Source organism: Penicillium macrosclerotiorum, assembly GCF_028827735.1.
Source record: "Penicillium macrosclerotiorum strain IBT 26536 chromosome Unknown utg000003l_segment0_segment0, whole genome shotgun sequence".
Classification (NCBI taxonomy): Eukaryota; Fungi; Ascomycota; class Eurotiomycetes; order Eurotiales; family Aspergillaceae; genus Penicillium; species Penicillium macrosclerotiorum.
Window position 1 is genome coordinate 71,896 of NW_026643083.1, and position 24,020 is coordinate 95,915.

The window sequence follows — 24,020 nt, forward strand, 5'->3', positions numbered from 1 at the left end:
TGCCGCGGGCGACTGGGTGCGTGTGATAGTGTGATGAAGGGGATTTGGGCTGACGAGAATGGTGGAGTAAAGAGCTGGAATATTTTTTCCAAAACAATGACCTCCTTTCCCCGGATTTTAGCTATTTGGGTGTCATGGCGCTCCACTATCTTTGCAGATCGCGGGGTCTCAGGGAGGACCGGGCGTCAATAACGTGGTGCAAAGAGAGAAAAAGATATAAAGGAGTTCGAATTTTCGCATAAAGTCGTAATTCGACTCAATAATTCTTGCATCGTTAGTGAGCATCATATTTGGAGACAAAGGAATTTCTCTAGCAAGATGTCTGCCAAGAAAACCCACAGTCATGTCATCGGAAACAATAGGAACATTCCTACGTCACAAGATAAGGGAAAGCTAGGGAACCCAATTTCAGTCCAGTTAGGAACAGACCTCGAGAAATCCAACAGTCTAGATTCACTGGAAAAGCCGGAAAATGTTGGAAGGTTGAAGTCAACACGCACAACATTTCAAAAACACTGGCGCCGCTTTTGGTGTTGTTATTTGGTGGCTGTTGTCATCTTTCTGGCCATCTTTCTCCCAGTTTTGTAAGCCGAATTCCGAAACAAAAGAAAAATCTACGCTTTAAGTCCATGAGTAATAAGTAACAAGAGCGATTGATATCTCAGCTTTCTGGTAGCAGTCCCTGCGATTGCTCAAAGAATTGTCAACGACACAAACCTACCGGTGTATTCCGCGCAAATTCTCGATCCTAAGACAAACCAAGTCTCCTTCACTCTTCACACATCTTTAAATGTGCCTTTAGGACTTCGAATTCACACAGATCCTATGAATTTGAGTTTATTCAATCGAAATACCAAGCCGATGGAGCCGTATCTAGTTGTTGCTCTTCCGGCATATAGCCTCAAAGGAAATACAAATATGAGTGTCACACGGAACAATACAGATATACTCAACCAAAGCGAGTTTATGAAAGTTCTGACCGACGCTGTATACAACAAGAAGTTTGTAATGTCCGCCAAAGGCTCCACAGTCGGTCATTTGGGAGCGTTGAAAACCCCATTGACGTTGGACAAGAATATTGAATTGAATGGTCAGTCTTCTTAATGACGCTTTCATTACAGTGAACATGCTTGCTGATGCCTTTCTTTAGGTCTAGACAGATTGAAAGGCTTTTCAATCGACTCGGCTCGATTACTCATCCCCAAAGAAGCTGATGGTACTAATCTTGCTGGCGTAGCAACACTGCCAAACCATTCAGTGTTCACATTTGCACTGGTAGGAGTTCTTTACTGAAATGGCATTAGATTTTTAAGATTGACTTCTTTACCAGGGCAATGTCACACTTAATTTGAGGAGCTATAATTTAACAATCGGTCAAGCCACTATTCCAAACGTTGTTCTTAAACCAGGAAATAATACTGTCTCTCTGCGAGGATATGTCAATATAACAACAATCCTCGATAATCTGTCGGATATACTCTCTTCCCAGAAAACTGCGCTTTTAGATGGTGAAGTTGAGCTCTCCGCTTCAGGTAATTCCACAATTTACAATGATGTCCACATTAAATATTACGAGGACGTCTTGAACAATCTTACACTCACCACACGGGTACCAATTCTTCAAGTAATTGGGGACACCCTTGATGCTCTACAAGATGATAGTGATTCTTCACTCGGACAACTTATTCAGAATGTCACCAGCATACTAGGAGGTTTGACCAACTCATCCAATATTTCGACAGTCACCCGCTCAATTCACTCTATTACCTGAGTTGTCCCGCAGTCAATAATATAGAGCTGACAGACAATAATCTGAAATTTGATCAAATCACGATCAAAGATCAAAGCTTCTTTAAGTTCCGTGTTTCCTTATTCAAGTAGATCTTCTGCGGCGGATCTGAAACGTCTGTTTAATACGCAACCGGTTTGAGCCGGTCAAATTGTGAAATAATGCCTATATATGCATTTCTGATCATTGATAGCCCAGTCTTAATGATCAGCACATCGTCAGTGATCAAGTGCGACCACGTTAAGTGGATATTCCCAAGGCCAAGAAAGTCTGTCAAAGCGATTACTCAGGCAGCTATTCATTTATAGTCGTAGTAGAATTCATATTTTATCTATAAATATTAATTTGAGAGGACTCGGTTCCGGCATGGCTTAGAAAATCATTACATCAGCCTTGGCAGCGCAGATGATAGAAAACATCGATCCAACACCTCACCCATGCAGAGATAGATCAACAGTACGAGAGCGAAGGGTACTGGTATGCTGTTTATTGACCACGCGTCTGGTAATGGGGAAGTTTATAGCCTATTGACTTTTAATGGCTAGATTTTCCATAATCACGTTCTCAGGGTATGGCATCTTGTTTTCCGTCATCACTGCAGCACCCTCGAATATAGGAAATATCACGTATGGTTTATGGGCAGACAGCGACTATGTGGGGAATTGATTTACAAGCTATCTACAAATTCGGTTTGAGTCCACCTTCAATTTCTTTCTTGGCCTGTTCCCGGAGAATCCTTTTGAGTATTTTCCCACTTGGGTTTCGCGGAATTGCTCCGACAAATTTCACTCCTCCTCTCAATGCTTTATACTTGGCAAGTCGCTCAAGGATGAAGTTTTGGACTTCTTTCTCTGTGAGGCTCTGGCCCTCGTTTCCTGGTCTCCGCACGACGTATGCTCGGGGATACTCACTATCCCCTTCCAAAGCCGCAATCCCAATGACAGCCGCATCGACAATCTGTGGATGTGATAAAAGCACCGCCTCTAACTCAGGCGGTGCTACTTGAAACCCGCGTACCTTGATCAGCTCTTTTCTGCGGTCCACAATATACCATTTTCGCGTCATTCGGTCACAATATGCTATATCACCTGTCTTGAACCAGCCTTCTGAATCAAAGGATTGTGCGTTGGCTTCCGCATTCTTGTAATAACCAGGGGTTACAGTCGGGCCTCGCACACACAATTCGCCACGAACGTTATACGCCGATATATTGGTCTCTTTCTCATCAATGAGTCTAAAAAGATTTTAGTTTCAGTAAGTCCTTTGGCTTTGATGGCCTCGAGGGGGGTAAGAGCGTAAACCCATACTTGGCCTCAAGATTCGGTATCAAGCGCCCAACCGAGCCCGTATCATCATGCTCTGGAAATCGGAACATCGTCGCGACGCATGATGTCTCTGTCATTCCCCAAACTTGGTTGAACGGGCTTCCATCTCCCATCAAAGCCCGAAACCGAGCTTGTACGGTTTTATCAAGAGGTGCAGCTCCACAAGCGGCGAGCCGAACTTTTTTCAAAAAAGGTCGCTTCTGAGAATCAGGTGACATCAAAATCGCGATGACTATTGGTGGCACCATGGCCAAATCTGTGATGTCATGCTTCTCAACCGTCTTGAGATACTCCGTTAAATCAAACCTTCGCATCACATATGCCACGGATCCTGCCTTGAGGGTGGAAATATGGGTCACCGGGGCTGCAGACGCATGAAAAACTGGAACGGCAATGATTCGTGAGATCTACAACGTCTTTGTATTAGACAGAGCTTAAATATTCATCACACAGTCTGTAGGTAAAACAGAGCGCGATTAATCATCAATCACTCACAGGATAAGGACGCGGGTCGGCCCCAAGAACAAGCTCATGTTGTGCAATCAGGTTGTAGTGAGTGATAGTCACTGCCTTTGGAAGCCCAGTCGTTCCGCTGCTAAATAGCCTTGCAGCTGTGGTTGTTTGTGCCGTTTCTAAGTCATTAAATCTGATCCAGTCCTGCTCTCCGAATTTGCGCAATTCGTTCCAAGATTTCCCAGATGACGGGATGGACTGGCCTAGATTGTCAAAGATCCAGATATTTTCTTCGGGAATGCCAGTCTGTTCCGCTGCCTTGAGGATGTTTTTGAGGATTTCTGGCTCTGAGATGAGGAATTTGCTCTCGGAAGCTTTAATGTGATGTCCAAGCTCCATCGGCGTGTATGCAGGGTTTGAGCCGGTGAAAATTCCACCGGCACCAATGATTGCAAGCACAAGAATACTGTAATTGATCTATATTGGGCAAACGGTCGGTCAATGTACGTTCATTCTCTCTGTGGGTACTTAATACGCCTACATCATTGAAAGAATGAATCAGCACACAGTCTCCTTGACGAAGACCACATGCCTTCAAACCCGCGATGAGCTCGCGAATCATTTTTCGGGCTTGATTGCAGGAGATCGAACATCTGGGGTCTCGAGCATCAATATAGATCTAGGTTACATTATGGGCGTCAGGTTAGCTGCGAGCTACTCGAGCTGTATGTGATCAGGGATGGAAGTAACCTACAGGCTTATCCTGGTCGTATGGTGGATCATCGAAAATGTAGGACAGGAGATCCTTCGTGGGGAGAACGACCCTTTCCGCCGGTTCAAAAATCATTATCCCTCGAGACTCTGGTGGTTTGGGAAGTGTGGAGAGGAGATTTAGTGGTGCGCTTCTGTTCCGGGGGTGAATCAATTTATGAACACAAGCAACCAGGTTATATCAGCTGTCTCTCTGTTCGGTGAGATTTGTGAGATTTGTAAAGAGTCGCAAGGGGGAAACGGGGATAGTTCCCCTCCGATGTGATACATCATTCCCCGCCCCTCGCTGTTGTAAACTCGGTACTCGGTTGGACGGCTGGGCTCAAAGAAGCAAGATCAGCCGGTCCGTGAGCTTACATCGGAAAGCAAGACCGCTCCTGGACGCCAGGTATTTCCGGTTTCACGTGATTCATAAAGCTTGCACAATATACACCCCCTTCCTGATCGGCACACTGTAGACAGGCGACCCCGCAAATGGGTGCGCGGGTGGAGTCCATACCTTATTATCCGGCTGTTTAACGATGGCAGGTTGTCTACCCAGGCGGACAAATCGGAGGTTGTCGTAGGCGTGACAACTTTGCTGAATTCTTTCATTTTGTTTTGATCTATGCAGGCACGAAAAGTATCTTCAGGGGTCTTCCAATCATCAGGTGAAAAAATCAAAGATATATATTTATGTATGTGCATTAAAGGTTATGAAAACATGTGGATTTTCATGTTTGATGAAACGTGTGATTCCAGTGACAACCCTCCTCTACTCGCCCGTGAGACCTTCAACCCCTTCAACGCTGGAAAAAAAGATGCAAAATCCAGAAAAAGATGATGAACCGGAAGAATCGACGTAGAGGGCATCAGATATGACGACTCCCGTACTATACACGCGGCGAAGACCGGAAGCCATGCGTTTTTGACCGTTTGGCACTCTGGACGTAGTATATAGTTCTTCGGTGGTCACGGAATCAACGCTCCCATACAGTCTTTCTGGCGTGTTTTACCGACAGGTCTTCGGTACTCGTCAAACTCAACAATCTTTTTTTTTTCGAGAATCTCCTCCCTATCCGCCCCCTTCCCCCTCAGTCACGACTTTCTACAACACGAGCCAAAACACATATCGGCTGCTATCGGTAGATCAGCATGAAGCGGCGGAGAAGAGACGAGATACTGTGTGTGTGTGTGTGTGTGTGTGTGTGTGTGTGAAAGGAGCAGGCATACCGTTAAAGGGTGTAGGCGCGGATCGCTGATTGGAACTCGAACGGCTCTCCTGTCTGGTATCGCTTTCGGCGCTATTAGTCGTCTGCCTCCTCTGTCATCTCGGGCTCCCTTCGATCAGACTATACCTTGGAACTAATGTAATTTCCGATTGTGAGTCTTGATTTTGATATCTCTCAGCAGAACTCCTGTGACCAAGAACTGCCTTTGAAATCCAGTTTTTAAGAGATTCCCCAGATGTAGCAGACATGGTAGAATTGGTAGAATTGGTAGAATTGGTAGAATTTCACTGCAATCGGCGGCTAGGGGGTTCTCTAATGGTGCAGAGAGGAGGAAAGTGTTGCTGAAGTTTTCGTTGGCCTGCGAAGATTTTGAAACTACGAGTTTATAAAGCCTGCCCCTACATTGTTTAACCACCAGCTACGATGGATCAGGTAGCTAGAAATTGCCAATACCCTGTGCTCTTCATCCACGTTGACTCTTTTGTCTACCGGCGGTGACGTCGGCGACGGTGTCAAGTCGACGACGAAGATTGGCGGCTCGCCGATCGTGGCCGAGAGTGGAGACTCGATCGCCGAGGAGTATCTCTCGATACTACGATACCTCTAGTTACTCGATATGGATGACTGACCAATGCCGCAGGCTCTGGGGCGAGCTCGACTCTCTCTATGACGATACTCCCTGGAGCGCCCGCCGGGGGCAGATGTTTCCATGGATCGGACTTTGCCGAACCATGAGGTTCGCCCACCGGCCATGGACGGTCATCTTCGCCGGCCGTCAACCCCTTCCCAGCAGGTTAAAGTGTCGCCTGGATCCTCCATTCCCTTGTCGCCGACCTTCGAGATGCATGATTCTGAGATCTCCTCTCTTGTTTCCGCTCGGCCGTATCGCTCAAAACGTCACCGGCCATGCGACCAATGCCGGGCCCGAAAACTCGGCTGCCAGACCGATGATGGCCTTCCTTGCCAGCGATGCCGGGCGACTCGGCTTGATTGCACCTTCGACAGGCCACCGCCGAAACGGACTCGTCTGTCGGAATCCGTTGCATTCACGGACCCCAGCATCGAGTTGCCAGTGATGCCGCCGGAAAAACCAATTTTCATCCAAAACTTGCAGGACCCATCGCCGCATGGAAGCCCAACTGAGAGCGCCGGGCGCCCATTCTCCTCCCTTGGCTTCGGCGAAGTTGGGGGCCCATCTCCCGCTTCGGGGATCTTGCTGGCCGCTCGGCCGTCTGCCCAGTTCGTGCAGAGCATTGACCGACTCGATCATGGCTATGCGCAATTGTTCGGGGCCTCATCCGAGTCGGATCCATGGCTGCTACGCCATTGTCAATTCGATGATGCGGGAATGAGGCTTTTCTACAAAGTCCACTATCGCAATGCCGGAGGAGTGCCCACAGCCCAGCGGATTCCGATCCATTTCATGATCTCATCCGAGGATTTGTCCTCGACGGCCAAGCAGGAGACCAGAGCTGGAATGGGCGAGGCGACGCGTGAACAGCTCGATTTCCTCGTCCCCCCTGAGTATGGGAGACGATTGGTTGCCCTGTGAGTGATGCCCAATTCGCCCCGCTGTGAAGAAACGAAGTTATCCTAACCGCAATGGGTGACAGGTTTGTCAAGTATGTGTTCCCTGCCTTGCCTGTCATCTCACGGTCCCAACTAGGATTGACCTCGGCGTCATGTCAGCTACCCGAGCTTGTGGCGTTGGCAAAGGTGCCAGTGCATCTATTGGCGGCTATCTATGCATCTGCCTTTTCATTCATTGCCCACGATGACTACCTCTGCGTTCTCAGTACATACCACACCTCGCCCACCCAGAAATTGTGGCGGATGGTGTATGAACTGATCAGTGAAGAAATCCATAGCCCACGACTGGCGGTTTTGCAGGCGGCATTACTCTACCTACACCAGCACCTGATGGATGATGCTCGCTATACGACCGCCGATACCCCTTTTCTGTGGTCTTTTGTGGGTCAAGTAGTCGGGCTGGCATGTTCGCTCGGCGTTCATATCGAATGCCGGATGTGGGGAATCCCAGCGTGGGAGAAGCGGCTACGGCGTCGTCTCTGGTGGGCCGTATACGCCGAAGACAAATGGCGTAGCTTGCTTATGGGCCGGCCACCTTACATCCACTCGGCAGAATGGGATGTGAGCGAATTGGATGAGGGCGATTTCTTGGTTGGGCCTCGCCAAGGCTTCTCGACATGTTCATGTGACACCGAAATCCCGTTTCGATATCTGGTCAACCTAGCACGTATTGCGCAGGAGATTCATGAGACTTTCTAGTAAGTTGACACAAGCGTGCTTGGCGTATTGATAACAAGACAAATGCGACTAACCACATCTCCATATAGCACCTTGAGAGCATCACAAGTCCTCAGTGTCGATTGTAATTCCTCCGCCGAGTTTGGCCGGATGCTTCTTGAAAAGCTCAACGAGTGGTATTCCTCTCTGCCGGAATCGTTCCGTCTTCCCAATTGGAGCAAGTCTGTCCAGGGACTTGCGCCATACCCGACATCGATTCACTTTGCATACTTACTACTTGTGGTTTATGTCTACCGTGCCATGCTACGTCCTTTGGCTCGGTCGTCTAGTCCGCCCATGATCTTTGATCTGGAGGAGATGCCGACGGGCTCACCCTTGCCTATGGATGATCCTGTCTTGGATTTTTCGGATGTCTGCGCCATTGAAAATTTATCTGAGATTTCCACATCCGACCCGTCCGGCACCAGTGAAGTCACTCTACATGCTGCCGAAAAATGCGCTTCTATCATGGTTAATTTCACTCGACGACTCACACCAAGCGATTTCACCGGTTTCTGGTATTCCTGTAAGTCATCCGCCGGCCTGCTGTACGGACTAGATAATATGCAGTGACTAATAGGTCAAGGGTCACGTATTGGCTTCGCAACCGTTTCAAACTTTCTCATGCTGCTCCTCGTGCAAGCGCCTAATACGGCGCATGCGACACGGGATAAGCAGCTGGTCGATTCTTGGCTTCAGGTACTGCGATGTCAAAGCCAGAGTTTTCCTCTTGTTAGACTAGGACTGGCGCGACTGGATGCCCTGCATTGGTCTGGGCTAGCAGACACATTTGTTCTTCCTCCCCATGTACAGGAAGTCTATGAAAGCCCTACCAAAACCCCCGATCCATGACACATCCACGAGTTGATGATCGACTGTCGCAGACCGTATTTTCATCGTTAACCACTCCTCTGTCCTCATCGCGCCTCCGCTTCGATCCTTCTGCCAGATCACTGGTAGGTATTGGATATTTCGACCCCCGCATTGTACCCACATGTATCATCGATAGCAGCCCCACATGTGCAACTTGATTCCCCCATGACCGGTGGATTGGGGAGTGCGGGGATGCGGCAGCTCGGCATGTCCGCAATCCTCCGGACGAGCCGTGCCGCGGGCTTGGATCAACATTCGTGATCATGTGAGAGAAACGATACGAGGGGACCTAGTCTGCTCTGAGGACATCCACAACACCCTTGATCTTGCCCATGCTGTTGAGCTTTCTGGTAGCCACGCCTAATATGGGATCCTATAGCAAGATTGACATCCCCACACGCAGGCTGATGAGAGGTACCTTTGAGGTGCACCCGTTTGACACCAATTGTGCGGCAAAAGCATCGGAAATTCTTCAGAAGAATCATGAGAACTATCACATCTACATCCACAACTTAGGACTCCATAGTAAGCGACCTGGCTTGTCGGACGGAAATCTGATATAATGCTGATTGCTGAGAATCATCAGACCATATTCTTCACCATACCCTAGCATTATTTGCCCTAGGAGGAACCTTGCGCCAACTAGAGCAAGCCTATGGACTGGCTGTCGATTCGCAACGCCGCACGCGCCCTCCTGATGTTCGCCGCGTGCTGGACTTTGCCGATTCAACCAAATTCAAGACTTGTTTAGGCAAAGGGAAGTACTATGATGATTATTTTGCGTTCTTTCAAAATGAAATCCGCCACAAAGGAGTTGCTAGGACCGTAAATGAGTATCTTTTTTCAGGAGATGACAGAGCCGAAGATATGTTGCGTCGATTCTTCAGTGGTACGGCTTGGACTCTGATTCACGCGTCTTTCAAGACTGAATATTTACATATCAGGATTTCTCCACTCCCCGATTCACCTTGGATATGCCATCGAGTTTGACCAGCCTCTCATCGCGGCTGAGGCTCTCGCATTGACCGCGGTTCACGATTCGTCATTTGGCGAAGTTCTCCACATGGTAGAACAAGTCGCACAATCATCTGACACATCCCGAAGCCTCATTGATCTCCAACGGGAGATCGCTGGCAGCAAGACACTTCGGGGAGCGATGCAATACGAGTATGGGGTTTTTCAGATCCAAGACGGGCTTCTGGCACATGCACGAGACGAATTTCTGCGCGTTATTGCATCATGGAAGGTCGAGCCATCTGAGCTGCATCGCAAGACTGCCGAGTCGCTCAATTCAACCGGTATGTACTGCGAAGCGGATTGGATGTGAAGCTAGTGCAAAGCTACGCTAGACTAGACACGATAGTAATCCTCTTTTCGGATAGTGTACTGGACCGCTCTCGCCCAACGCCCCGAGAAACAGATTCGCTTCGACTTTTTCCTGATGCATTCTGTCACGGCGGGCTCCCTATGGCCAGTTCTCACCCACACCCCATGGATTTCCACCGCGGTGAAATGCCGGCTGCTGGAATGGAAAGGCCGGGCGGATCTAATGCTGTACTGCCAAACCGGGGCTCCTGCGTTGCGACCCGACGAATTGGCTGCTTATCAGCCCCAGCAGCCCTCGTCATGGCCGGCGATCTTTCACCGAGCGTGTGAGTATGCAGACGATGGACACCTCGCAAAGCTGATTCGGGGTATCGCGACGGCCGCCGAGATTTCAATGCCTTTCCAGCACGATCCCCACTTCCTGCTAACCCGTCCAGAGCAATTCCTCACAATTGCCCACATGAGTAAGCCGCTGTTCCTGCTTTCCTTCGCCGCTGGCTGTAGCCTTTCCCTGACCCTCTACCAGTCCTTGATTCTGCCGAGCAATTCAACCGCGAGTCGGTCGCTCGGGAAACTGAGATGATCTGCGCGCAGTATGAATATCCCCGGCTCATGTCGCCCGAGATCCAACGCGTGACGGCGCGGTGGCCACGCAACGTCGGGTTTGAGCAGGCCTGGTTCCATGTGCCCAGTCGGAAGGGCAAGTCTCTTGCGCAGCTCTAAAGGGATGGCGAGCCACCATTCTCTGGGAAGCTGTTCATCCAGCTGACGAAGCGGACGGAGGCGCGACCAGAGCGAGGACGGAACACAGGACGCCGGTGGGCAGTGGCTGCGATGTATTTACTATCTCCGAGGTCAATTAGGGGCAGTAGAAGAGAAACTGAATGTATCGTCGAATCCTGATCTATACAGAACCTGGAAACTCGGAGGTGGGGGTAGAGTCCGAACCCACCGGACTTGTGGAAGCCCTTTGCGGAAGAGCCAAGAGACCAAGAAATCGCGATGCAACTTGAAGCAATCAACTCCATAGGACTCGCAATGTTACTCGACGTGTTACTAGCATCCCTGAGCGCTCTCGTCTCCAATGCTACTCTGCCCCCCGGACGGCGTTGGTCTCCACACATCCCCGCATCCCACTCATCATCCCACGTTTCGCGCCGAATTTCCCCTTTTCCGCGCTTCTCGGACGGGCTCCTCCTGCTCGTGTTCGCGAGCTGTCCAAGTCCTCAACTCCTCCATGACCATCGATGCTTTGTGGATCCTCAGTCGGTACCCTCAGTTGATACTTAGTTGATGTCGATCATTGCTCTCCAAGAGTGTAACGCTACAATCGACATCGTCCCTTGCGTCCAACCATAAAATGTAGGGAAACTGCCTCTATCCCCTCCCTGGACATTGATCAGCTATGAAAGGTCATTATGCGCTGGCACTGGTGCTTGTTGGCGACGGCCGCTTCGGCCTTGCAGACCGTTCAATCCCTTCAACTTCCTCCAACCCTCCAATTACTGCCTCCGGTAGACCTGGTGCATGCTGATATCGATGTCCACAAACAGGGCGCCCCTCGCGGATTCTCCGTGGCCACCACCAACAAGGTGATTTACGTGCAGGCCGACTTCGCAGCGTGGAAGGATCAAGAGGGCCTAACGCTTATCCCACCATCGGTCTGGGAATTTGCGTGCACATTTCGTGATGATCTCCAAGAGGTGACCAACGCCTCCTGGGAGCTTCGCACGGCCGGCGAGCTGCCCCGCGACGCGACGGGCGTGTTCCTCGGCCGATCCTCCTGGGCCCCATCCCAATTTACGTACGAGGATGGAAAGCCCACCGAAGAAGGATATACAATGGTGGTAGAGAATGATCGGGTCGTGATCGAGGGCTCAGGGGCGCGCGGTATGTGGTGGGGGACGCGGACACTGTTGCAACAGTTGCTCCTGAGTGAAACCACCGAGCCTTCAATTCCGGCGGGTCGTGTACACGATGCGCCGGCCTACGCCACGCGAGGATTCATGCTGGATGCTGGGCGCAAATGGTACTCTCCAGCCTATCTCAAAGACCTCTGCACCTATGCCTCCTTCTTTAAGCTATCCGAGTTCCACTACCACGCGACCGACAACTATCCCCTTAGCCGAGGACCCAACGTGTCCTGGGAGCACGTCTACTCTCAGTTTTCTCTCCGACCAGACTCCCCCCATCTGCAACCGCTGATCCAGCGAGAGAACGAGACCCTCTCCCGGGCAGAGTTTGAGGAGTTTCAGGCGCACTGTGCCCAGCGAGGCGTCACGGTAATCCCCGAAATCGAAAGTCCTGGTCACTGCCTGTCAGTGACCAAATGGAGACCCGAGCTATCGCTCGAGTCGCATGATCTGCTTAACCTCTCACATCCCGACACTATTCCTCTCGTCAAATCCATCTGGGCGGAGTTTCTCCCGTGGTTTCAGACGAAGGAGGTCCACATCGGCGCCGATGAATATGACTCGACGCTTGCCAATGATTACATTGGGTTTGTTAACGAGATGTCTGATTTTATCTATCAAAGCCATAGAAAGTTCATCCGCATCTGGGGCACATACGAGCCATCCACGACCGAGGTCATCCACAAGAACATCACCATTCAGCACTGGCAATACGGCCAGTCCGATCCGGTGGGGCTGGCCCAGGAAGGATATCAGATCATCAACTCCGAAGACTGGTGGGCCTACATGTCTCTAAAGAATAACCACGTTCCCATCACCCCCGCCCCGTACCCCCAGTTCTTCAACAACACCCGTGTCCTGAACTTTGCCGATAAAAAGGGCTGGCAGTGGACCCCCCAGCTATTCAATCCCGTTAATGTGACCCAGCAGCCACTCACAAAGGCCGTGCGCGGTGCTATTCTGGCAGCATGGAATGACAACGGCCCCGATGCAACGACGCAACTTGAGGCCTACTATGCGATTCGCAACGGAATTCCCCTCGTTGCCTCCCGCGCTTGGTCAGGTAGCCGTGGCCCGCGATTACACGAGCCAACTCTGGAGGAGTCAATTGGGATCCTGACATCCAAGGCCGTTTCCCAAAATCTCGATCGGCGGCTGCTCCATCCATCTAGTAACTTCCATAGCCCATTGATCTCTTGGCAGAAGTCACGCCATTCGCAGAGCAAGCAGGAGACTCAATTGGGATATGGAAGCAAAGGGATGAACTACACCCTTGAGCTCGATATAACCGGCCCCTTTACTCTAGTGTCTGGCGATGGAACACTTGCCTTGTCTTCTAATGGCCAGTTGATTTTCACCGCGGATGGCTGGCCCTATCCCCTTCGTGCGGTGTCAGAAACCGATGGATTTGACCCTATCGAACGAGGGCGGATCTGGGCCAATGCAACAAGTTCGACACATGAGATTATTCACATCCCTATGAATTGCCAAATCACAATTTCCACTGACCCGGCCATAGGCAGTCGCGTGTGGGTCAACCGAGAGTTTGTTGGGAGATTTGAAGTATTTGTATACGGCGGGAAAAATCAGGTCTACTCATGGAGCCAGATGGCCTTTGTTGCGCCACTGGAGACGATATATGGAACAGGTCTAGAAAGATTGACCCTCTCTTCATATCACCTCCCTTGGTAATAATTCAAATTGGACGAGGCTTGATTCTCCCTCCACTACTTTGATTAATTGTATCTCATTGGCTCAAATATACCCGGCAGGTTTCCTCTATTTGTCTTTTTGGCGTAGAATCTCCCTGTCCAGACCAGATACTACACAACCCCTATCTCATTGCCTTGAACTGGGTTCAGACGGACAAATAGTCTCATTCACACTCATCAGGAAAGCAACATTCTAATTCTGGTTTATGTGAATCGTATTCTTGTAACATCACAATAAGATACATTCTTATTTGGACTTTGACACATCTAACATGCCGCGAATGTAAATGGAGCTTCAGTCTCGGTGCCTGCTAACGGGGTATGAAAATATCCTTATCGGTACTATATAGAGGTTATTTCCTCACAAGACAAATGTTGAAACACGAAGGCGTGATACTGTTTATATGTCACGTGGTTTAGCGGGATCACTCGGGAATTCTAGTATTCCAAAAACCAGCATGTGTTTTCGGCCATACACAATCAAAGTAAACTAACTACTGAACTACCAATACCAATGAGAGTAAATCTCAAAACTTGACAAGGTTAATCCTAAGGTCAGATCTACAGATGACATTGATAAGTTAAAAAAGTTAAAAAATGTGTCATGGGAGGTTCTTCGCCGCTGCATATTTTGCGAAAAAGGGCTATCGAGTCAAACGTTATCGCCTTATCTTTGTTCTTGTCTTTCATTGATAACTGGACACGCGTGTTAAATGCCCAGTTGACCATCAGTATTACGACTCTAAAGAATCGAGAACGAAGGCAGTACTAAAATACTAAACATCTCGAAGTGTACATATACGAAAGCCTATCTCTTACATCTTTTGCGAAACTATGACAACGATATTCTTTATCAAGCAAATGCTATTCACGATGTCCAAAATAGCCAGGAACAAATAACAGCTTTGAGGATGAAGGTGACCCTATACCTCGGTTTATTTCCCGCGAATGCCGCGAGATTTACTAGGGCTTACGCACATCGCTTCCATTTAATAAATTTGACGACGAACATCAAGACTAACCTCCTGGATCAACCGGGACTAAGCATGCTCTTTCCTATCAGCCTATAGATATCTCCTTACTAGTTGATTGGTCAGCCTATTGATGGCTTGGTGTACGAGGAGGATTCTCGGATTTTCTTTGCAAGGATTCATTTGAATACATGAAAGCCATGAAAACTTAAGAGACTTCCGTTTAAAAGTCCAATTATTGCCAGCCTAAGTTTACTGGGCCCCTCAGAGTGAGATCAATAGAAAGTGACTGGAAAGAGGAAGCTAGGTCACACGTGATAGTATGGAACTAATTATTGGTTGTGGCGAACCCTTAATTACTTGAGTTAGTTGCCATGCGTCATGGTACAAGGTAAATTAACTCATTAGACCTTTGAAATAATTGTTTCTTTCAGATAAAAATCATTGGTGGGCAGCTACGGCCAAAACGACAATCTCACTCGCTTGAAAGCTACCGAAGATAACAACATATTATCATACAGCACAGCATATCGAGTTTTTCCCACAGTACTATAGCTCACATTCAACGCCAGTATTGGAGCCTCTTGAAATGATTATATCGCAAGGGAATTGACCCGAAGCTGTGAGGCGGGTGCCCCAGCCAACTTTATCGGCCTGCTTACAGGCCAGCTGGACGATCCTTCATCGAAGAGCACAAGTATAGTTGTGGGAGATAAAGGCTCTCTCACCGAGGCTATCACATAGGGCTCATGGCCAATGATATATATAGATTATAGAAAACTTTTTTTTTCTGGGGAAGAAGTCGTGAAATTGGTCCTCTTGAGCACAACACGACAATGCACAACAACCAATCTAAAATAGCCTACTATAGCTTCACTACGAGATTCATAATGGCTGTTCTGGACTCAATTCAGTCGCGGAATATCAAAGTTTTACTATAAAGTCAAGGACTAGTTACTGAAGATTCGTATCAAACACCGTCTGCAAAACCATCACCCCCTGCCTCTGTATCCACCTTCATAGAATCCATAAGTCCACACACCTCGAATAGCTTACGTGGACCGAGGCCTTCGGGAATCCCAACGACCCCGTCAGTCTTGAGTCGCTGTAAGGCTGATCGAATCCCCAGGTATGCCGGGGTTATCGACGCGAAAGAAAATATCATAATGCGGAACCCCATTTCCTCTGCTTCTTTGGTGGTTATCACTGGAGTGGCACCATGCTCTACCATATTCAGAAGCAGAGGCCATGGAGCCAAATCTTGAACTGCCTGGCGAGCTTGCTCTTTTGAGGTAAATCCTTCCAGGAGGCCTACGTCAGCTCCGATATCCCGTGCAGCCTTCAGGCGCGCGATACACTCATCGTAGCCATGTTGCTGTAGAGCGTCTGTCCTTGCAATAAGGACGATATTTGAATGCAATCGTTCCTTCGTCAATTTGGCAGCCCGGATACGGGTTATATACTCCTCCTGGCTTACCACCTTCTTGCCTGCCAAATGACCGCATCGTTTGTTTTGAATCTGGTCTTCGATATGGAAACCAGCCACGCCAGCCTGAATGTATTGTTGGACCGATTTAGAGACCATTAGTGGCCCTGAATTCGAACACATCAGGAATCTCGAACAGATAAAGTAGAGTAAAGCCTAGATAGGTTTGGATGCCATACCTCCATAACCCGTATCCATGTCCGCAATAAGAGGTGGGCCAAAGGGGTCAAGGTTGGCAATCATCTCAGCGTTAACCTTCATATCATGAAGTTGGGCTAAGCCAAGATCTGCCATTCCGAGTCGCGAAGCCGTAGTTCCAGCACCTGTCTACAAACAATATGATAAGTATCTGCTTCAAATTTCATTCAGACCGAGTGTCCTACCATGTACATGGCTTTGAAGCCAAGTTCCATAGCAACTCGAGCCGAGAGACCGTCATATACTCCAGGGCACACGATCAGTTCTTGTGTATCTTTCAGCATTCGACGAAGCTTAGAAGCAGCTGGAATGACGAAAAGAGAGACAGTAGGCTCTTGTCGTGTCCCGTTGACTTCATAGTAGCCATCTTTTTCAACCGTGATTGTGATGGTCATTGTGGATATTTTGTGAAGAACAATCTTTGTGTCTGGCTATGAATGGTGAAAGGTTTGATGCGAGCCATTTGAAGGGATACACTCAGTTATTTATAATCTTCAGCCGCTTTGTTCGGGATGGTATTCTCCCGTTTCAAAGTCTGACGAATCTGCAATAGATAACACATATCCGAAGATCACAAGGTAATCTCTTAGGATAATTGTTGGGGTCTTGGGGATGCAACATCCCGACATGTGCCAAGCGGACATTTGAACTTTGGATCTTTCTTGGGTAGCACCGATCTAACCTTCGAATCCAGGTGACTTGACGGCCCAGAGCCAACCCCCACGCAAAATTCGTAAAGAATACGCGTTAACCAGGCCTGTGGAGAGGATATCTAAACCGAAATGGTTTGATTAATCTCCGCGTAGAGAAGAATATATGGTAACCGGACAGGGGTCGTGTAGGGATCGAGAGTGTCGATAATGCAATCGCCCCGTCGACCCCGTCGAATAAGACGGAGCTATATGAGTCGGGACAATTTTGTTGACATTTTCCACCGATCATGGGAGGAGAATCAATCAATCTGAAGACACAAAGGCATGACGATTGCAAACTGCAGATGATGGTGGTGGTGAAAGTGCGTCGTATTCTCACCTGCATATGCACGTTGGCGAGTAGTTGCGAGGAAACGTGAGGAGCATAATCTTGTCTCGATCCAACGACCAAATCATTCGCTTTACCCCCGGTTCGCCAAGCCTTGTGTGTAGTGCAGCCCTCGGGAGATCAACAGCCAGCGGCCTTGGATGTGCCGACAACGCTATCAGTGGACTCCGTCTCTCCTCCGTGAATAAAACCCATCCCGGAGCATTAGCCCAAATCTTCGCGATTGAATTTAAGCCCCACGTCCGCTTCATTAGATCCGGGGCCCCTAAACGAAAAATAATATCAGCGTGCAACAAATCTTTCCAGCCCCTTTTTTGCCCGTGAGAAGTCGCGATGGTAGCACACCTCCGCGGAATGGTGGACTCGGGGCGAGACACCGCGCCAAGGATCTCGGCATCACGACCGATTCATCCCGAGTCTTTCTTGGCGGGCTGGGCACGCATTCGCCGTGCAGAGAAGTCTCCGAGCTGGAGAGCGGGCCGGACAATCAACCCCCGTTCATTTTAGCCGAACCAATTCTTCATGAGGACGTAAACATCATGGTGGCTGGTCTTATCATGCAGTCGCTTATGCAAGTGCTTGTCTCGGCTTTATTGACCTTCAGGGCCAACAGAGATCAGCACTACCCCCTCCTTCTGTCTTCTGGCGTCTCGGGAGAAGTGGAGGATTGTTTCGACTCGGCGACAACAAGAGCACACCAGCTTCCCGATGACTAGATGAGAAGCAAAGACGGAAGAGGGGAAAGGTCCGATAGCTGTACTTGGCACTCTCTTTTTCTCCGAGTCTCTTGCATCCCCCGCCCATTCGGTTCCAGTGATATCCTTTTGAATGCCTTGCTCGGTCAACGTTTTCATCGCTTGGATATTTGCAGGCCTTCGCAATCATGGAGCAAGACAAAAAAGCACTGCCTGGACTGTCTCGCTTTTTTCAAGATGAAGTCGAGCCTCGACATGCCGACCTCCTGCTCTTTACATGCTGCTTGAGTTCCGGTCTTGTTGATAGTACGATATACAATGGTGCGTTCGCCATTGAAGGTCGGCTGGGTTGGATTGAATCATCACATTGACATATTGACTGGGGCAGCTTACAACACCTTCGTATCCATGCAAACAGGTATGATCATCATTCTTGCTTCCTCCTATTTCGTGGCTTATTCGGCTTTGTGATCTCCTTTCCGAGTCTGAGAGAGTCGTATTGATTGCCGGTATTTCACCATTTTTGCAGGTAATACCATCTTCGTTGGGTTGGGTGCCTCCAACCAGAACCCTCGTCCGTATGGATGGGCTCGCTCATTGACATCTATCGGATGTTTCATCCTCGGCTGCTTCCTGTTCGCGCGGCTCAGTCGCATAATCGGGGCCCGCCGACGTGGCAGTTTGATGCTTTCCTTTCTCCTCCAGTCGATGATCATTATCATCACGGCCGGCCTCGTCCAAGGTGGAGTCATCTCCAGTGCCTTTGACGGCGCCCAGTCGTCGAGCACCACGAGGTGGGATCAAGAAGTCCCAATTGTCCTTCTCAGTCTTCAGTCAGCAGGACAGATCGTGGCGAGCCGTGCATTGGGGTTTAACGAGATTCCCACGGTGGTCATCACCAGTCTCCTATGCGATCTCATGTCAGACCCCAAGCTATTTCTATTGCGCAATGAAAAGCGCGATCGACGGGTCATTGCATTTGTGTTGACTTTGCTGGGAGCAATTATTGGTGGTTGGGTGACCAAAGCAACGGCGCAAATTACCCCAATTCTGTGGTTATCGGCAGGCATTAAGATGCTAGTGGTTGTTGCCTGGGGATTCTGGCGAACCAAGCCGTGAACCCTGAACCCTGGATCCATTAAACATGGAATCGTAAGGCAGGTCTGCTTCGAGCAAAGAGGAGCTGGCAGAGGTTAGGAGATGCAAGATGTCGGCTATCCCGCTACCAGTGCAACTAGGGATTGTGTTCGGGACACGTATGTCGCTCGTCCGGTTCACTGGATTCAGACTTCACACCAACTGTGTAGGTGAAAACAGTGGAAGGGGTAAAGGGGAATAGGGAAGGGGAAGGGGAATGATAGTTGGCAAGTCGAGCTGGTTGAATGTTTAGTGACTTCAGTTAGTAAGTAGTTCAGGTGAGGTGACAGGGCATCCGTCGGAGGCCATGTTTCCCAGGCAGCAATCGGAACGTCCCGTGTCGGATTTGATGCCTTGGGGCCTGAGGCCTGAGTCTCTCGTTCGTTCTCTCGTTCCCCCGGCCAGTTATCTTATAAAACCAGGTATTATCGGTACAGATTAGTTGACTATTGTTGTTTATTATTGTTTACGGCCTCCCTTTCTGCTTCCTCGCATCTCATTTCCTGCATGCTCATATACCTTCGACCGAAAGGAGGGCCCTGAGGGATTGCGGGCTCCAGAACAGGAGAACCAGCAATTCAATAGTGATCGCGGAAGTCACGCGTTGCCAGTATTCATATTGAGCTTCGGAACGGACCCTTGCTTCCTATCAGACACTCGCATGCCCCGTCGGATTGGCTCCAGATCGCAATTGATCCATCTCCACTCTCACAATTCCCGGAACGCAGCGCGGAATTAGGCGCGGTGTTGCGGCCGCCACCGCATCCGTTGCGCGGACATCAGCACCCCCGCAGCCCCAAGTTCCGAGATTCCAATGAAGCAGCGCGACTCAAAAGGCTGCTCCTACGCGCCTTCGTCATGGAGTCAGCCCCGAGGTCAAGGAGCAAAAGCAAATTCCAGCGTATGATCTTATGAGCGACGTGTCACCCTGACTTCTGATTCCTCGTCTTCAACATGTCCAACTCCCTTATAGTCGTGGGCGCACAGGGTCGCAAAATCACAGGTAAACCCCGGCTCAGTCACCCCCCTGCTTCTATTCTCCTGTCTTGTTGAGAGGCTAAGCAAAGTCTGACGAGCAGTTCCGACGGGTTTATTTATCCATAATCAGTTTGTGCCGTCCTGTATTGGTCAGACATTGCAGGTGGAGAATCCCACCACCGGTGAGGCCCTCGGCACCATCTCGGCTGCTGGCAAAGAGGACATTGACAAAGCTGTACAGTCCGCAAAAGCAGGGTTTGAAGCCTGGAAGGCTGTGTCAGGGCCCGCCAAGGGTCGACTACTTCTCAAACTTGCGGATCTGATTGAGCGGGATGCGCAGGAACTCGCATCTTTGGAGTCAGTCGATGCCGGCGTACTGTATGCCGACTCGATTGGGATGAACATTCCACAGGCGACGGGTTGCCTCCGATACTATGCTGGCTGGGCCGATAAGATTGATGGCAAGGTCCTCGAGCTGGACGGCGGCATTGCCTACACTCATCGAGAACCGCTTGGAGTCTGTGCTGCTATCGTCCCTTGGAATGCTCCTCTGTAAGCTTATCTAACCCGTCATCTCATGGTATCGGAGTAATTGGACCGCTAATCAATGGCGTGTCATGAACGGGCAGCATGATCACCATCTGGAAGCTTGCTCCCGCGTTGGCCACCGGGAATGCCTTGATCATCAAATCCTCCGAGCTCTCCCCCCTTTACGCTCAGCGCTTGGCGCAGCTGGTCCAGGAGGCCGGTATACCCGCCGGCGTAGTCAACATTGTCCCTGGCGAAGGAGCCACTGCCGGGCAGGCCCTTTCCGAGCACATGGAAGTTCGTAAGGTCGCATTCACCGGGAGTGCACTAGCGGGACGTAAGATCCTTCAAGCGGCATCTCGGACGAACTTGAAGAAAGTCAGTCTGGAACTCGGGGGTAAGGGGCCATCTATTGTTTTCGATGATTGTGACCTGGCAAACGCATTGCTGTGGACCCGTATCGGTATCACCGCGAATAATGGCCAAATTTGCGCCGCAGGATCCCGCATTTACGTCCAGGCATCAATCTACGAACGTTTTATCGAAGCATACAAGAAGGCGGCGTTAGATAACCCTTCGGTCGCCGGAAATCCATTAGATCCCTCGACGACGAAAGGCCCTGTAGTCAGTCGGGATCAACACCGGAAGATACTGGATTATATCCGACAAGGCCAGGAGTCGGGTGCTCGCCTGTTATTTGGTGGAGAGCAAATCGGCAACAAGGGTTATTTTGTTCAGAATACCGCTTTTGCTGACGTGACCGAGGATGCAACAATCATGCGAGAAGAAATCTTCGGCCCCGTTGCGGTAAGTTCCCTCTCTGAACGTGGCGAGACAATTTAATTCAAACGGATCACATACACTAATACGACTGGGCCCGATAGAGCATTGCCAAATTCTCCACCGAGGAAGAAGTTATTGCTAAGGCCAATGACTCTCACCACGGTCTCAGCGCCGCCATTTTTACCAACGATGTCAGCCGCGCCCATCGAGTCACCAAGGCATTAGAGTCAGGACAGGTGACCGTAAATGCGTGGGCAATGCTGAGTCCCAATGTGCCCTTTGGCGGTGTTAAGGAGAGTGGGTTTGGTCGCGACATGGGTGAGGATGCGTTAGAAGGGTGGACAACGGTGAAATCGGTCAAACATCATATTCTTCCTCGTCTCTGATCCTGTGGCATGGTGCATGATGGAGTGTAAATCTATCTATTTACCAATTCCTTTTTTTTCCTGCTGGCCTATCCCGCCTCTCTACATCACCAGACAATCCCCGCAAAAGCAACAATGACTAGGATTTAAGAATGGCGAATATCCAATTCCGCACTTCTCCCATATTCAATATTCACTATAGATTATTTCGGAAGTGGGACAGGGTGCATATTGCGGAACACATTTGTAGGATCATACTCGGCCTTGACGGTCTGAAGACGGGCGAGGTTCTCGCCGTATATGTTGGGCACCACCGAGTCGCCGGCTAAAAGAGACAGTTCATGGTTAGGGATGCACATTCAAAAGACGCACAGGAGGGGAATACCGGGACTTCTTACGTTCTGCATAGTTGATGTATTGTGGTACATTCTCGCCGGCAGCGTGGGGCTGTTTCCGCGCATCCAACTCTGCCTTCCATTTGGCTTGAATCTCACGAGCCCACGCCCTATGTTCGAGATCTTTGGTCTTGTCAGTCCATCGAAGATAGATGATTCCATTCTGAGTCAAGTTCCGACTGGCCAGAGCAGTCGCCGACAAGGGGGTTTGGCAGATCTTGCGCATGTCAATGAACTCCAAGATGATCGCAGATGGCATCAGGTCGGCCTCACTTCGGACTTTGGCCATGAAATCGTCGAACACTGTCCGTATAAACTGTGGCTCCAAAGGTGGCTCGTAAAAGATTCCCTTGAATGACTTGCGGTCGCCATATGTCGCCTGCGGGTTCTGTAGCGTATTGACCATCGGGTAAGGAATCATATCGAGAGTGTTCAGTAAGGGCTCCAGAGCCAGAAATCCGGCAAATCGGCGCTCTCCTTCGTCGCGAGAGCCATTATAGAAGCAAATCACGATGATCATGGGTCCTGATCCATCCGGCGCTTGGGCAAAGACACACATGGCCCCGGAGCGCGCGTCAGGCTGTGCCAGTGTCACGTTCAGCTGTTCGATCACGACTTCGAGTCTGTCCGGCGAGAATGCCAGCATGCCAGAATATACCAAGCTCCTCTGCTCATATGCTTGGTAAGTGAACTCCACCACCACTCCAAAGTTGTATCCGGCGCCACGAAGGCCCCAGAAAAGGTCGGGATGTTCAGTGGATGAGGCCGTGACCAGGCGACCGTCAGCGAGCACTACGCGCGCCGACAGCAGATTATCGATTGTCAAGCCGTATTGACCACTGAGCCAGCCATATCCGCCGCCCAGCGTTAGCCCGCCCACGCCGGTGTGATTGACAGTACCTCCGACAGTTGCCAGGCCGCGCGCCGCGCCCGCCTCGTCCACTTCTTTCCAGGTCGCACCCCCTTGCGCCGTGATGGTTTTGCGGGTAGAATCCACGGAGACCTGCTTCATCTGCGACAGGTCAATCACCAGTCCCCCGTCACTAGAGCTCGTGCCGGCCGTGGAGTGGCCCCCGCCCTTGACCGCCAGGTCCACTGCATACTCTTGAGCCCACAGCAAGGCGGTGCCAATATCAGTGGGATCAATCGGTTGAATCACAACGCCCTGTACCTGTTAGCTGAGTCTCTTGGATAAGCCAACCCCAGTTATAATTGTCATACTGCATGTTTCATTCCCGTGTCTGACCATCGGACGAGGCTGTCCAGGTAGCCGTCCGAGCCAGGAGTATGGATGTGCGCAGTAGCCAACCGACTTCGAAGCGCCTCCACGGCAGCTGCAGTAATTCCCGCCATGAATGTATTTCAGCTGATGCTCGTACGGTGGAGAGAGTGGAAAAAACCCCGCGACTTTGGCCCGGTCCATCCAGGTCGCTGGAGTGGGACAAGAAAGCGGGGGAGCAACAGATCTGATACCCACTCACGGCCGAGAGTCGAGTCCACCTTCCCTTTCGATTCTTTCAGGCGTAAGGGACCGATACACTCAATGTCGTAGCGTACCAATGCTGGAATGCAAGGAAGACTCGGCCTACTTGTTTGAGCGGTGGTTTCACATTCGGGCTATATATATATAGTATGTAGTAGTGATCTAGGCATGGGGGTCTGCATTTATTCATATTATACGTGGGTACATTGTGTATACAATTGGTTTGCGTATTTCAAATGCAATCACATGCATACCGGATCTAATCCCACAATAGACCGAA

General features: G+C 50.0%; 8 protein-coding genes across 8 annotated transcripts; 5 read left to right on the forward strand and 3 right to left on the reverse strand.

Annotated features, from left to right (window-relative positions):
• Positions 1-318: 318 nt before the first annotated feature.
• Positions 319-1,771, forward strand: N7462_002911 (DUF3712 domain-containing protein; the record flags this gene model as incomplete). Its single annotated transcript, XM_057074637.1, has 4 exons — positions 319-584; positions 666-1,064; positions 1,161-1,275; positions 1,331-1,771. The coding sequence occupies 4 exons, from the start codon at positions 319-321 to the stop codon at positions 1,769-1,771; spliced, it is 1,221 nt and encodes a 406-aa protein (XP_056934142.1).
• Positions 1,772-2,467: 696 nt separating this feature from the next.
• On the reverse strand, positions 2,468-4,414 carry N7462_002912 (acyl--CoA ligase; the record flags this gene model as incomplete). Its single annotated transcript, XM_057074638.1, has 5 exons — positions 2,468-3,023; positions 3,097-3,521; positions 3,610-4,044; positions 4,109-4,246; positions 4,322-4,414. The coding sequence occupies 5 exons, from the start codon at positions 4,412-4,414 to the stop codon at positions 2,468-2,470; spliced, it is 1,647 nt and encodes a 548-aa protein (XP_056934143.1).
• Positions 4,415-6,300: 1,886 nt separating this feature from the next.
• On the forward strand, positions 6,301-10,778 carry N7462_002913 (uncharacterized protein; the record flags this gene model as incomplete). Its single annotated transcript, XM_057074639.1, has 8 exons — positions 6,301-7,097; positions 7,163-7,837; positions 7,907-8,382; positions 8,500-8,577; positions 9,316-9,562; positions 9,654-10,027; positions 10,112-10,519; positions 10,582-10,778. The coding sequence occupies 8 exons, from the start codon at positions 6,301-6,303 to the stop codon at positions 10,776-10,778; spliced, it is 3,252 nt and encodes a 1,083-aa protein (XP_056934144.1).
• A 695-nt stretch (positions 10,779-11,473) lies between these two features.
• On the forward strand, positions 11,474-13,660 carry N7462_002914 (beta-N-acetylhexosaminidase; the record flags this gene model as incomplete). Its single annotated transcript, XM_057074640.1, has 1 exon — positions 11,474-13,660. One exon carries the CDS (start codon positions 11,474-11,476, stop codon positions 13,658-13,660), a length of 2,187 nt encoding a protein of 728 aa, XP_056934145.1.
• A 1,961-nt stretch (positions 13,661-15,621) lies between these two features.
• On the reverse strand, positions 15,622-16,730 carry N7462_002915 (isocitrate lyase/PEP mutase family protein; the record flags this gene model as incomplete). The annotated part of the gene is made up of 3 exons (XM_057074641.1): positions 15,622-16,244; positions 16,317-16,464; positions 16,521-16,730. The coding sequence occupies 3 exons, from the start codon at positions 16,728-16,730 to the stop codon at positions 15,622-15,624; spliced, it is 981 nt and encodes a 326-aa protein (XP_056934146.1).
• A 1,529-nt stretch (positions 16,731-18,259) lies between these two features.
• On the forward strand, positions 18,260-19,190 carry N7462_002916 (YoaK family protein; the record flags this gene model as incomplete). Its single annotated transcript, XM_057074642.1, has 3 exons — positions 18,260-18,392; positions 18,460-18,489; positions 18,601-19,190. The coding sequence occupies 3 exons, from the start codon at positions 18,260-18,262 to the stop codon at positions 19,188-19,190; spliced, it is 753 nt and encodes a 250-aa protein (XP_056934147.1).
• Positions 19,191-20,162: 972 nt separating this feature from the next.
• N7462_002917 (putative aldehyde dehydrogenase) lies at positions 20,163-21,883 on the forward strand (the record flags this gene model as incomplete). The annotated part of the gene is made up of 4 exons (XM_057074643.1): positions 20,163-20,211; positions 20,288-20,738; positions 20,816-21,521; positions 21,599-21,883. The coding sequence occupies 4 exons, from the start codon at positions 20,163-20,165 to the stop codon at positions 21,881-21,883; spliced, it is 1,491 nt and encodes a 496-aa protein (XP_056934148.1).
• Positions 21,884-22,065: 182 nt separating this feature from the next.
• On the reverse strand, positions 22,066-23,610 carry N7462_002918 (FAD-binding oxidoreductase; the record flags this gene model as incomplete). The annotated part of the gene is made up of 3 exons (XM_057074644.1): positions 22,066-22,187; positions 22,261-23,422; positions 23,479-23,610. The coding sequence occupies 3 exons, from the start codon at positions 23,608-23,610 to the stop codon at positions 22,066-22,068; spliced, it is 1,416 nt and encodes a 471-aa protein (XP_056934149.1).
• Positions 23,611-24,020: the final 410 nt, after the last annotated feature.